Source organism: Delphinus delphis, chromosome 3, assembly GCF_949987515.2.
Source record: "Delphinus delphis chromosome 3, mDelDel1.2, whole genome shotgun sequence".
Lineage (NCBI taxonomy): Eukaryota > Metazoa > Chordata > Mammalia > Artiodactyla > Delphinidae > Delphinus > Delphinus delphis.
In genome coordinates this window covers 109,128,185-109,142,974 of record NC_082685.1, presented here as the reverse complement: position 1 = coordinate 109,142,974, position 14,790 = coordinate 109,128,185, and the positions used below count along the sequence as shown (strand labels likewise).

The window sequence follows — 14,790 nt, the reverse complement described above, 5'->3', positions numbered from 1 at the left end:
AGTGTAAAAGTGTGCATGTGTCTATATTGTGTGCATGAGTTTGGTTGAACGTGTGAATGAGTGTATGATTTGTGTGTGTAAATGTGTGTGGGCGAGCGTGTCAGAGTGTGCATGTGTGTGGTTGCCTACGTGTGTATTTGTAAATGGGTTTGTATTTCTGTGTGTAGGAATGCACGTTGTGGGTGTTATTTGTATACATGTGAGTGCATAATTTTCTGTGTGCTTAAGTATTGCATTGTGTATTTGTGCGAATATATTTGTGTGTTTTGGAGTGTGTGGTGTCTGTGACTGTGTATTTGTGTGTTCCTGTTTGTATGCGTGTGTGTAATTGTGCAAACGCAAGTGTTTGGACTGTGTGCACCCTGTGAGTGTGCATTTGCCTGTGTTTGTGAGTCTATATACTTGTGTGTATGTGTGTGTGCGCGCGTGCTTTCGAGCGCGCGTGTGAGCGGGTGTGTGCCGTCGCCGCACGCCTCCACCTCTGCGCGAACCGCCCCTTCGCGGCCGGAGCAGAGGCAGCGGCCTGGCCGGCGGGCGAGGGAGGGACGCGCGCCGCGGTTAAGCGGGCTGCGCCGCCGTCACCGCCGCCGCGCTGACTTTGCCCTTTAAATCGGTCTCCAAGCCGATTACAGCTGATCTCCCACGTGACGTTTTACCTTCTGTCTCCCGGAGCGAGTTGCCCGAGGACAGTCCTCCACAGGCTGCGGCGCGTCGCGCCGCCCCAGCCCGCCGCGGGGGCTCGGGCTCCCGCAACTTTGGGCAAAGCAACGGCGGCCGGCTGCCCTCGCGGGGCCACTCTCCACGCGGGCGTCGGGGGCTCCGGGGGCTTCGCTCGGCCGGGAGGGCGGCGGTGGCGGAAGACAACGTGCCCCGACCACAGCCCGGCGGCCCTCGGACCCGCGCCGCGCCGCGCCCGGAAGGCAGACGGCGTGCCCTGTGCGCGGCGCCCGGAAAGGGGGAGTCCTCCGCCGTCGGGAGCCGAGCGGGCGCGCCTTCGGACGAGCCGGCGGGAGATGGCCGCGAGGCAGGGGTGAGCCCCCAGCGCCCTCACCATGCAGAAGAGCGTGCGCTACAACGAGGGGCACGCCTTGTACCTGGCCTTCCTAGCCCGCAAAGAGGGCACCAAGCGCGGCTTCCTGAGCAAGAAGGCAACCGAGGCGAGCCGCTGGCACGAAAAGTGGTTCGCCCTCTACCAGAATGTGCTCTTCTACTTTGAGGGCGAGCAGAGCTGCCGCCCGGCGGGCATGTACCTCCTGGAGGGCTGCAGCTGCGAGCGGGCACTCGCGCCGCCCAGGGCCGGGGCCGGGCCGGGCGGCGCCCGGGACGCTCTGGATAAGCAGGTACCTCGCGCCATCCCCTCCCCGTCTCCCTGCCTGCAGCCGCGGCAATACCCAGTTCTTCTAAGCCCAGAGGTCGAGGGCCCGATCCGACAGTGGGACCACCTTCCGAGATTTCGAGATTCCCCTGCGGCGTCTGTGGCAGGACAGCTCCCCTCCTCGGCCTCCCCATCTCCATCCCCGCCTTGTCGTGCATCTCCTTGTGATCCGTTGGAATAGGGGCTCGGCTTTATATTTTCCGAGACCCCGAAATCTGTCGGGTCATTGCAGCTTCCTTGCTAACCTTACATTGCTTCTCTTCAACCTGTTCGGAAGGACTTAGTGTGGCGACGCGGGTTGACACCTGTTGGATTTAGATTGGCAAGACGGAACTAACTTATTTGTAAAAGTTTGGTTTCTCAGTCACCCAGCTAGTGAGTGTAGGTTTCTTTGCCTGCAGATGTTTGATCAATGGCTGTGCAGGGAACAAGCGGGGCTCCCAGGACTGACGGGCACTTTCTGTTGGTCACTTTCAATCTGTCTTTGTGGTTTATGTGAGTTTACTTTAACATTTGGCCTGCTGTGTCTAATTATGAAGGTACATGTGTATCCGTTTCCCTCAGGATTAATATTTAGTAGCCACATTCCTGCTATGTGTAAATATGCGGGCATTTTTAAAGAACGCTTCTGTATACTTTTAAATGAATGCTTTGAAAATGAATGTGACCTTTTTATTCTGGGTCATAATTTTATTAGTTTTGCTATGTTTTGCACTTAAGGAGGAAAAAATCCTCCAGATTTAGTAACTCCCGCCCCCCCCCCCCACCGCCTCCCATTCCTGCAAGTGCGGAATTTGTATTTTTTTTCAATCACCATTTCTTATTAAAGTTAAAGCAGACTAATTTTATGCTTCCAAATGTTCTCACTTTGCTTCTAGATCTCCACCTTGAAAAAAAAGAGGCTGATGGTCTTTGTTGTTGCATAAAAATTTTTAGCAGCTTAATTTTCCATGTAAGTCAGGCCAAACAGCTTCTACTGCAAATCCCTGAGGGCAGCTGTGAGAGGCGCTAGGGATGGAAAGATGAGTAAGATGCCTACATAACCCCTGGGGGCTCATAAAACAATGTGTAAAATTAAGAGGAGCTAAAACTAGATCAACCAGAAGTTTGATTTTTTTCACTGTGGTTTCACTATAAATCATTCAGACGTAACTGATTAAACTTGGTATAACACTTATACATCCAAAAATTTAAAAATATTCCCTTTGGTTTTTGAGGGCGTGTTGAGAGTTCTTTGAAAAACTGATTTCCAATTTTGTAGATATAGATACTGGAAATATAAGTTTAAATTTCAAGTCAGGCATTTTAGAAATTAAACTGAGAGCAGGAGGAAGGGTTTTGAGGAAATAGGTAGAGACTTTTTTCAGGATCTATTTTTTTTTTCTTTTCTATTGGTGAGTTTTTTTTTTTTTTTTTTTTTTTTAAGGCATGTGTTCCAAGGCCCATGGGAGCAAAAACCAGTAGGTTTTTAAAGTGTTATTACGTCTATACTAAAATAGGGTACTTGAAATTATTCTGAAGATACATCATTGACCCAATTACAAATAATTTTTTCTTTTTGTGTTTATAATAATATCAGGAGATAGCCACTTTTGTTATGAGCTGGGAGTGGGGAGTTGTTACCTGTTGCACCTTAACGTGGTTGTCTGACCTGTTAACATATGAAAACCAAGATTTTTCTACTTGGAGAATATCCAGACTCTCATCTTCAGGACAATTATACTTTATAAAGAAATGTAACCTCCAAACAGTTTGACTTTCATGCCACTTTCTAATGGAAGTCCTAAAAAGGTCCCCTTATTAAGAATTTTTTCTCTGTTTATCATCATACAAGTTATGAGTATTTCTCAATCATTTATACATCTCTTTGAGGTTAGAAATTAGAACCTTTGGTGTTTGTAGTAAAGCTGAGATGTAGAGAAGCAAGCACTCTGAAATGGATTAGGAGTTGGATTGGGAAATCTGTCAGTTTGTCTTGTGTTAGACATGCTTCTGTGACTTGGGTTGGCTTAGCAGGCTGATATTTTTTGTGTAACACTGTCTGTCTGGGTGTGTTTGAAGAATGAAGAAGAAACTGCAAAGATAAGAAAAAAAAAGTTTACCTTAAATCTACAGTTTATGCAGTTGGTTCTCTTTCAGTTAATTTGTATTGCTAATGTGCTCACTTCATCTCAGGCACCTAGACATGGTGGACCTGTGAAACTGGTGAGGTAGAGGGTGGATGTGAGGCGCTGAGCAGGGATCCTTTCAAGGTCTGCTTCTCCAAATATGCTTCTGGAACTTTCCACATATATGTCTCCATCAACCCCATAAACATACTTGAAGGTTAGGACTTGAAACGGGACTTAGGGAGGCAGAATGGGCTTCCTCCAGAATTTCTGTGTGACTTCTTAAAGGCAAATCTCTTAACATTTCCTCTGTTTTTTCTATTAATGAAATCTGTTTTCAGATGTGTTAATAAAAATTAAGAGTTTGGTTAGGATGATTTCTGAGTTATCTTCCAATAGTGACATCTCCTCTTTCTAAGATTATAACAAAAGTGTGAGCTTTTTGCTGTGCACAGGATGTGAAAGACAATTTCACAAGATTTAAAGATTATCAGTCTCTGTAATAAACACTGCATCTGAGTAGTTAAGGCCAAGCAGGTGATTGAAGTGCATATTCTGATAAATCCAGTCAGCAGATGTGCAAAACTATAGAAACATGACTGCTTGAGACAAAGACGTTCTTATCATTCATATTGGAGGGCGACACATTGTAATGACAGTGACAGTTGATGTAATTCTTGCTATAAAATGCCTCTAATCATTCTTGCCAGTTTAAATTCTATTTCTCCTTCAAATAATTTAAAAATTCTAATTAACTGTGGTAAGTTATAAGAAGAAAACATTCATTGGTTTGCTTCTTCTAAATAATAATTCAAAGTAAGTTGGTTGACAAAAGAAAATTAAGGTTTTTTCCTTTTTTCTTCTTTCCTTCCATCTTTCCTCCCTTCCTCCCTCTCCTCCTTCCCTTCCTCCCTCCCTCCTTCCTTCCTTCCTTTCTTTGACCATTTTATCTCAAACTGTTTCCAGTTAAGAAGAAAAAAGAAAGGTATTTTTCACTTTCCAAATGTGCATAGGTTGAAGGAATATTTGCATCGCTCCATTTTCTCAATAGTGTCCCAAGATTTCACTTTGGTAGGTCCTTGGGAGATTGCAAGGCTCTCTTATCAACCTTCTATAGCAGCTATTTCTTAGGGATAGTTATGGTGATATAATCAAAATGTGTTCAGTTACGGAAAATTTTAAGTGATATTCATTTTCTTGAAAATGTGTGTTCGTGGTACTTCTTTCTAAAAGAGCTCCATTTATGGAAAATGAAAAACTTACCTTTTGTTCCAGGTGAAGGTGTTTAAGGAGGAAGGGAATTTGTATGTAGTAAGTACCTTCTATGTGCCAAGCTCAGTGTTATCTTCCGTTATTGAATCTAACTTGAACCTCACTTCAGCTCTTGGAGACTGGTAATGTTCTTTCATTTTTACCTATGATAAGACTGAGGCTTAAAGAGTTTTAGGAGATGACCAAAGTCCAACTCTAGGTAAGAAGATTGAATAATCTTGAAGAGTGCCTTACTAAGGAGACTATTTAAATCCACTGAGGTTCAAGAAATTTCAAATTTGGGTGGAATAGGGGCTGGGGTTGTAGTATGTGAATCACTGTTTTGTTTATTCTTATTTCCCCTTAAAAACCATTTACAGGACAGGTTCGATTCTTGAGAAATACAATTGCAGACCATTACATTTTCAAAGAAAAATGAGATTTATGTTTAAACAGTTTTACATGGCATTTGTTTACTTCAGTAAGGAATCTTTAAAAATATTTGCTCTGAGGGTGAAAATACACATCCCAATTAGCCTGATCTGTTTAAGTGGTTGTATCTGTCTTGCCTGCTAGCAGGAGAGACATATAGGAACAAAGCCATCTTTACTCTTATTTTCCTGGGAATGTTAAGTGGTCTATTCAGCCTGATTTCAGTTGTTTCAGTGGGGGTGGGTGGTGGGTAGGTGGGTGGAATCCTTAGTTCTGGAGGTTTAAAGTAGTAGATACTTGTCATATTAGTGCTGAATTAAACATGTTGATTTAATTTTAAAGGGATTAAGGGTTATGTGATTTCCCCTGTCATCTCATTTCTAGCCAGTCATTTTAGCCTTCCAAACTTGTCCACCAGCAGAAAATTTTAATCATTTTATCAAATTAGGCAGAGCTGCACGTAAGCCCTGAAATATTTGTAGAGGGTGGGGAGTGTAGATCATGGGTTTTTGTTCCAGTTCATGTTGTTTAATTGAAGTATAATAACAAACTCAGTGTTTCCTTTTCAGTGTTTGCTTATTGAACACAAATAAAGGGCAAACGGAATAAAAGTATTTGTTAAATCTTGTAAAACGTTTTAAAATGTAATTTAGGAAAGAAATGACTTATCACTTGAACTTTGTAATCATTCTTCCAATTTAGATTTAAATGAAGAAAAATAACCTATGGATTAGAAAAATATAGTTCTTTTAATTTTGACTACACACTAAACCTTACTATTTGTATTATTGTACTTATCGTTAAGAATTCTACATAGAAAAATCCATCTTTGATGTGACAGATGTACATAAAAATGAATTTTTATTGGGACAAGTATTTTTCTGTGGGTTTTAATAAGTGAGCGCTAAATGTACTACTAAATGGTGGAAAATATTTGTAGTGTGATAACAAATTTTTTACTTTCTTTCAGGAATTAAAAAATAGAGATATTTTTCTTTCATTGGATGATAAGTCCTAAAGCATGTATGATAAGCAAATGTTTCTGGTTTTAGCAAGCAAATATTAGTAGTTTGTTAAAACAGTTGTTGGTATTGCTGTTTGTTTAATGCAGATTATACTTTTTAGTTGACCTTGTCCATATTTTTCAATAAATATGCATGCTATGTCAGTATAATTTTAATTTTGTAGAATAGAAAAAGCTAGTATTTAAGATTATTTTGTAATGAAATAAACCATATTGACAAGTAATATGGATTCACTCAGGTCTGAAATCCTAATTTCACAATTTTAAAGTAGCTTTATGTTTTTATGCCTGTTTATTTGTCCTATAAGAAAGGGATAGGGGCTTCCCTGGTGGCGCAGTGGTTGAGAGTCCGCCTGCTGATGCAGGGAACACTGGTTCCTGCCCCGGTCTGGGAGGATCCCACATGCCGCAGAGCGGCTGGGCCCGTGAGCCATGGCCGCTGAGCCTGCTCGTCCCGCGTACAGCAAAAAAAAAAAAAAAAAAAAAAGAAAGGAATATGTGTGTGTATGTTGTGTGTATGTTTATTGAGTTTATCTTCCATCATTAAATATTAAACATTTGTTATACAGTTATATATGTTGGAGTTTATAGGTTTTTATTTGTGTCATTAAGACATGTATTTCAAGACATGAGTTGTAAATCCAATCGGTGTACAATTTGGGGTGCTTTATTATACAAGACTAATGATTTTAAGTTAATCATGGTATAAATTCCTCTCTGAAATTAGTTTATCTTAATTCAAGACTACGTATAGTAAAATCTTAGTTAATATTGAAACAAAACTAGAAACGGTATTTGTTAGGTATCAATATAGCACTATGGTAAACGTTTGGTTACTGTATAGTATTTGGCCATTATTCTAAAAATTAACCATTATTCCAGAATTATTCATTACACTTCAGTTGGTGTAATTTTCAAATATTAGCTGATTGTGAAGTTAGAAATACATTATTTTGGCTCCACCAAAGGGTATATTTTACCATTTTTGCCCAAGGAATTCAAATATGATTGTGTGTATATTTGGGGGGGAAAAAAACCCAAACAGCAAGTTTTCCTTTTCCTTTTACTTGAGAAAACATTGGTATCATAAAGTGGAACAAGGATGCAGAAAACACATGTTCTCACACTTTTCCTTTTTACTAGCACTGGAAAAACTTACTATTCACGAAAAATGAAGATTCAAATCATTTTTCTTAAAACTCCTCATAGTGAATACAAAATGCTTCAAATATACTTTTAGGGAGACGGCAGAAAAAAAACCAAGTTTGAGTTGATCTGTGTTTATTTAAATAATATTTTTCTTTTTTTTTTTTGCGATATGCGGGCCTCTCACTGTTGTGGCCTCTCCCTTTGTGGAGCACAGGCTCCGGACGTGCAGGCTCAGCGGCCATGGCTCACGGGCCCAGCCACTCCGAGGCATGTGGGATCTTCCCAGACCGGGGCATGAACCCATGTCCCCTGCATCGGCAGGCGGACTCTCAACAACTGCGCCACCAGGGAAGCCCCCTATTTCTTTTCTTTTTGAACTGTAAAGGAAGAAATGAGAAAGTTGGGGAGGGCTGTATAAGTTACAGCATCAGAGTACAGTAAGTTAATGAAAAATAGAATTCTCATAAGATCTGAGAAGATACAAATAAAACAACCTTAAGAAAAGCTATGCTTAAAAATAAAATTTATTGACCCTTTAGTGCTTTATTTTTTAAAATGTAGGCCATAATTTCTTTTATTAGCTCTTCCCATACTTACCATTGTGACATTGCTGAGACCAATGATGATGATGGAAACAGCCAGGGATCTGAGGGACCCTGGTTACTGGTATTCGCATTCTTTTCAGGTTCCTAAAATGTTTTGTTTTGTCATTTTCTGATTTAATGTAGACAATGCCTGATTCATTTCCCGAACTGTATTTATGAACTCATGCCATTTGTGTGACTAATGTAAACAGGCGGGTTAGTGCTGTCAAATAGAGGGACGACTGGAAAGCTAGGAGGTTTCCTGGGTTAGAAATGTGGGAATGGGGAGGTAGTAGCCTGGCCTAAGGCTCACTGTGGAGCATCATAACTCTTTACAGAAGGAGTCATAACAACATAATGTCAGTGATGCATAGGTATAGGAGGCCACTCATATCCAGTATGAATTTGCTTTCTTTTAAGTTTAAGAATATCACTTTCCAGGTCAGATGGTAGTATTGTGTATGGTTCCGTTCAGGAGTTAAACCGTGGGGGTTTCAGTCTCCACTCAGCTGCTTACCAGATACATGATGAGCAATTTCTCTTTCTAAGCCTGGACCCCTGCCTGTGTTGGGGATCACGATAGTACCTACATCATCCAGTTGTTGGGAGACTCATAGGCAACAGTCCAGGCCAAGCTCTCAACACAGGGCCCAGCACATACGTAGCACATTTGTCAGCTGGTGTTTTTATTACTCCCTTTCTAATATAATTCTTTTTTGATTTTCTTCTTGTTGCTTTCATTACTAGGGTCACTTAGGTGTTTTTTTCCTTCCTTCCTCTTTAAAAAATACTTTTAATTTAACACAGACAAAATAGAACAGTTTAGGGAACACCAATATACTCATCGTAGAGCTTCAACAATCTTCAGCTTTCTTGTTATCTCTGTTTTTCTCCACACATGCCTTTTTTGTTGTTGTTGTTGAACTATGTTAAAGCAAAGCCCAGACATCATTATTTCACTTGTAAATAAGGAAGTTTTTGGTTTTTGGCATAGCTCTTGTTTGGCGCTGAAGATTGTACTAGGTGTAGCTCTGAAAAGAATGATCCAGGAAATAGTTTGTAATGTGTTTCTCTTTTAATGTGTGTTACTGTAATTGTCATCATCTTTTTGTTTCTTTGATATCATTTTAAAGGAGAAAGCTTGAGACAGTAGTTGTGAGGACATAAAGGTAGTAGAATTAGCTTTTAAATAAGTTCCGGCATGTTAAATCCTAAAGAAAAATTTGAAATCAGTTTTTAACCATGATCATGGTAAAGGTATTTTCATGATTTGACCACACTCTAGAAGAAATTAAATTATTGCTGGTTCTGTTACTGAGGGATCTTCTTTTCTTTATTGAAGTCCATTTACCAAACTCTTTCAGCAGCTGGAAGAGTCTTGCTTAGAGTTGAGTGAGTGCTTTCTCCTCTGATGCCATTAATGCTTCTCATCGCTCAGTATTTTGCATAGTTTTGCAACAATCAGGATGTCATCCATAAATCAGTGTTTCATCCATCTTTCAGAATCAATTCTGAGACCCAACAGTAGGCAATGCTATTTTAAGGCAATTACTAAGGTTTCATTAATCAAGTGTGCAGTTTGCTTTCTCTAGTGTTGCTAAGCTTTTCTAGGGTGAGTTGGTCTCTGTCACATGATTATTTGCCTTAGGCTCTTTTTTTTTTTTTGCGGTACGCGGGCCTCTCACTGTTGTGGCCTCTCCCTTTACGGAGCACAGGCTCCGGATGCGAACGCTTAGCGGCCATGGCTCACGGGCCCAGCCACTCCGCGGCATGTGGGATCTTCCCGGACCGGGGCATGAACCCGTGTCCCCTGCATCGGCAGGCGGGCTCTCAACCACTGCGCCACCAGGGAAGCCCTTGCCTTAGGCTCTTTTGATTGCAAGGGAGAGATATGAACTCAAGTTGTCTTGAATGATGGGCACCTCTGTGTGTGGTGGGGGACAGCGGGAATATTGTAGGGCAATATAAGGGCAAGTACCGCTCTACATTTATTGTGACCTAGCTGTGCTTTGGACACTGGTACTGGCTAACATGTTTTTCAGTGTGTTTATGCGTCTTTGGTTACTTACTGCCTCTGTTTTCTCATAATTTCTGCTTCCCCTCCTTCAGGCTGCTGTGCCCCTCGTGATACTGACTCAACATATTGTGGCCCCTTTCTCTCTGCTTTTACTGCTTCAGTTCTCACTGCAGCATCTCTTATTCACTCAGTATATTCAAGCTCGTCTTTCTGTGAGAGAGAATCTGATCGACTCAGTTCACATTTTGGGGGCTAGACAAGACCATTGGTCTCTGACCGGTCCATAAATTGGCTGTCAAACAGCAGGGACTGTGGGTGAGGGATTTTCATGGAAAGTTTGGTGGGCGGGAGAGACATTATTATTGACATGTCCAGTGTATTCATCAAGCTAGTAAATATTATTTTCACCAACTAATATTTATGCATTTAAGCCACCTTCTTTTCCTTCAGTAGTAGCTGTACATCCTTACCTTATCAATAAGATCTTTCCAGTAAGGCAGTTTCTGTCCTCTGGTCCTGATAGACCTCCTGTGTTGCTAAGGGTTCATGTTCATAATTTCTCTTTACTTTCTTAATACTTTAATATTAAAAATTATTTGAATGTTGTTCTTTTAACAATAAGCGTATTTTTCAAAGTATAGCATACATATAGAAAAGTGCACACATCGTAAGTGTGCTGCTTCCTGAATTCTCACAAAGTGAATATATTTTTGTAAGCAGCATCCCGATCAAGCCATGGACATGATCAGCCCTCCAGAAAGTAACCTCATGTCTATTCCTCTTCAATGCTCCTCCCCATGGGTAGCCACCATCCTTACTTCTAACATCATGGATTGCTTTTGCCTGTTTTTGAACTTTGCCATTGACTCATGCAATAAGTACTCTTCTGTGTCAGACTTCTTTCCCTCAACATCACATCTGTGAGATTCATCGATGTCTTTGGGTGTTGTGATTCATGCCTTTTCAGTTTCTTTGTAGTGTTCCACTGGATGAGTATACACAGCTCCTTTACCCATTCTTTATCTACTGTTGATGGAACACTTGGATTGGTTCCAGATTGAAGCTATTACAGATAATATGGCTATGGAAATTCTTGTACAGATATTTTGTGCACGTACATGTATACATTTCTGTTCGGTATATACCCAGGAATGAACTTGTTGGTTCATAGGACTTACTTACGGGCTTCCCTGGTGGCGCAGTGGTAGAGAGTCCGCCTGCTGATGCAGGGGACACGGGTTCATGCCCCGGTCCGGGAAGATCCCACATGCCGTGGGGAGGCTGGGCCCGTGAGCCATGGCCGCTGAGCCTGCGCGTCCGGCGCCTGTGCTCCGCAACGGGAGAGGCCACAACAGTGAGAGGCCCGCGTACCGCAAAAAAAAAAAAAAAAAAAAAAAAAAAAATATATATATATATATATATATATATATACACATAGGACTTACTTACGTTCAACTTCAGTAATTACTGCTAAACAGTTTTCTGAAATAGGTATATCAATTTATGTTCCCGCTAGCAGTGTATAAGAATTCCAGTTGCTCTACATTCTTGCTAATACTTGGTATTATCAGTCTTTTTAGTTTTAAGCATTCTAGTGGGTGTGTAGCAGTATCTCATTTTGGTCTTCATTTTCATTTCTCTGATAATTAGGTTGAACAGCTTTTCAGGTATTTCTTGACCATTTGATTGTTCTCTGTTTTGAAGTGCTTGTTCAACCTTTTGCCCATTTTTTAAAAAATTGAGTTATCTTATTGATCTGTAGGAGTTTTAAAATATTAAGTTAAACTCTATGAATTGCCATTTTTGAATGTCAAAAAGAATTGAACATCATCTTGTTCATCCTAGTATATATGAAGACACGAGTCCTTTGTCAGTTATATGTATTGGAAATATTTTCTCCTACTCTGGTTTGCCTTTCTACTTTCTTACAGGTGTCATTTGATGAAGAGAAGTTTAAAACTTTAATGTCGTATAAACTCTCTGTCTTTTTCTTTGTGGCATTTTTCTGCCCATGAAATGAATGGGGATGGGGACAGCATCCGGAGGTGCTTTGTGTAGAAGGTGCAGGAGCTGGGGCCTTGCCTTGCTGCTCTGTGGTCAAAGCAATCAAGTGCATCACAAAAGATGCAGCAGTAAGTAAAACAGAATGCACTTGCAGCAGCTTTGGACTGCCACACCAGGATGTTTGCCCGTTGGAGGAAGGCTCCAGGGGCAATTCAAAAAGACAAAAAATCGTAACGTTCTTTTCTCCCTCATACCTTCTAAGGTCTGAGGTGTTCCCTCCCCAGGTGTTGGGTTGTTGCTCTTCCTCTAGAGATGCATAGATGTATATGCACCAACGACTTGTACAAGAATTTTCATAGCAGTGTTATTCACAAAACTGGGTGTCCCATTTCAGAAGCTCTAACTTCACTTTGTTTCCGGTCATCCCCAACTTGCACCTACACCTTTCATCTGGAAGGGTCAGGTGCAAGAGGGACAAGGTACTTTTATAAAACTTAACCAGAGTTAAGCTTGAATCCCTGACACCCCCTTTCAGCTCTGCTGCCACTTGTAGGTTGTGTCATCTAGGCTGGCCTGGGGGTGCTGTTAGGGAAAGAAAAATACATCATGCCCAGAGCTGGTCAAGACAGAATCCTCAGTTTTCAAAATATATCTGTATAATGCCCTATAATTCTTCCCCTTTTGTCCTGATCATTACCCAGGAAGTGGCCAAGAAGGGATGCCCCCTTTCTTGGAATACCTGCACTCACTGATCAAACTGCCTTACTAAAGTATATGGACCAGGAGGGAATGAGGGAGAAAGGGTTGGACAGTCAGTCCATTGTTGAGTATACAGATTAGTTTCAAGGGCCACAATGGTGTGACTGGAAACAGCTAACCAGTAACCTAAAAAAGTATCAACAGTGGTGAGGTAGCATTGCTAGTCCTGAGAGGGCTTTGAATGTCTGGTGTAGCCAATCTACCAGGAGTGGGAGGGGTTTCACCCCTTGTGACATGGCCTCTCCCATTGTGAGACAAATGGGTCAACTTTTGGCAGGTGTCACAAGTCTGCCCTGCAGTGGTAGCCTTCTGCATTAGACACAGAGTCAGACTCCAGCACAGCTTGATTCCAGTTGAGTCCACAGCCCTTGATTCCACAGTCCTTCCTGTGGACATCTACATGACTGATCCATACAGTTCAGTCAGCAGACATGGATTGTTCCCAGGTGCATGTTTCCAAAGAAGTGTCTCTTTAATCTTACAGTCTATCGTTTTCCAAGTGGCAGACCCAACAGCTCTGCCATTGGCACCAGCCCAAAAGTCTGAGCCCTACCCTCTGACTGGAGCAACTACCTCTGCTTTTTCTTCTGCATAGCTGACACTGAGGCTGACTAGCCACAGCACCCCAATGGATACCATTGGGTCTCAGCTTAGCCAAACCATCAGGGAACCAGGCCCAGATATGTGGGGAATTCCTGTGAATCAAGGACCCTATTGAGTCAGTGGCTTTGCCTCAGGTAGCAGAGCAGATAAAGTTCCCCACAGAGAGATACTTGCTACTTTTTAAAATGTAAAGCTGAGATGCTTCTGGGGCCAGACCAGCTACATTCTTGAATATACCTTTTCCATTGAACAAACAAGGTTTTAGCCGTTCCCACCTTGTTAGTTCTTGAGTCTGAGCTGATTCATCCAAAATGGGAATTTCAGGCTGGAGAGTTACAAGACCTCTATGGGTCAGTTTTGACAAGGACTCAGCTGTAAGCTAATGGTCACCTGCATGCCTTGTAATTTTGTTTGGATGGTGGACATTGTGTGTGAAAAATCAAAGAGGTAATTTTAGGCTCTGCGGGATGTGTTTTCCTTCAGAGAAGGTTTACTTTTGCTTTCTTGCAGGCATTAATGTGGGGTAATTTACACTAATCCATTCTGAGAATGAGCTGATGAAAGTTAGGTTTCAGGTTTGTGAGAACACTATTCCAGTTTGTCCTAATTTCTGAAGTATAGCCTTTCCGAGGTCTTATCAGGCATTCTGGGTGTTTACATAACCCCTTCCTCCTTGGTCTCTTACATGCCCCATGGGACTGCCAAAAACTCAGTGCTGATTTCCAGACTCTTAATTGCTGCTTTCTGCCTGGTCTCTTAGCCTCTTGGCTCTGTACTACTTAGAAATTGGCAAACTCCTTGAGTGGAACAACTTCAAAGACTGTCAGGCCCACTAGTTGACTTCCCTTCTCTAAGGTGTCTTTACTCCTTAGATACCTTAGACCTTAACAAGATCCTGGCTGCCTTGTTATCTCACTGATGCTTTCAAATGGCTTATTTTGTGTGTGCGTGTGTGTGTGTGTGTGTGTGTGTGTGTGTGTGTGTGTGTGTGTTGTGTGCAGCTTTTCTAATTGTTCTTAGTGTGTGTGTGTGTTGGAGTGGTAGGTGAGGGTCTGTAACAAGCTACCTGGTCATTACCACTTAGAAGTGAGTTTTAATAGTGAGTCTAAACATGAGTGAAACTCCTTTCAAAGCAGTGGAAAAGTTATCTTGTTTCTTTTCTCTGGAAATTTATCTGTTAATTACTTCTAATTCAGTAATGATAAAATACTAAGAAGTCAAATCACAACTAACCCTTGTTTTATCAATTTAATTCAGAACATCTTTGAATATGGTGTTTTTGAAGAAAATAAAACAAAAAATTCATTTTGTAGTCATAAGATTTTTTTACAGATGTTTATCTTTATACCACTACCGAGTGCTGAGGTGTATATTTTGAGGGTACCGCGGTGTAAGTCCCATTTTATTCCTAACATAGTAGATTTAGTTTAAACTTTTAGATTGTCTTCTCGTATCTGATGTCTGTCTACCATCTATCTAACTAT

The 14,790-nt window shown here is 41.4% G+C and overlaps 1 protein-coding gene across 4 annotated transcripts in view; it reads left to right on the top strand.

The window, feature by feature from the left end:
• Window positions 1-690: 690 nt before the first annotated feature.
• RASGRF2 (Ras protein specific guanine nucleotide releasing factor 2) overlaps window positions 691-14,790 on the top strand; it is a 233,008-nt gene continuing 218,908 nt past the window's right edge. For all 4 annotated transcript variants that reach the window (XM_060009219.1, XM_060009218.1, XM_060009217.1 and 1 more), the window contains exon 1: window positions 691-1,340. In XM_060009219.1, coding sequence (XP_059865202.1) covers window positions 1,053-1,340 — 288 coding nt within the window. In that variant the 5' untranslated portion in view covers window positions 691-1,052. The remainder of the gene's footprint in view (window positions 1,341-14,790) is intronic.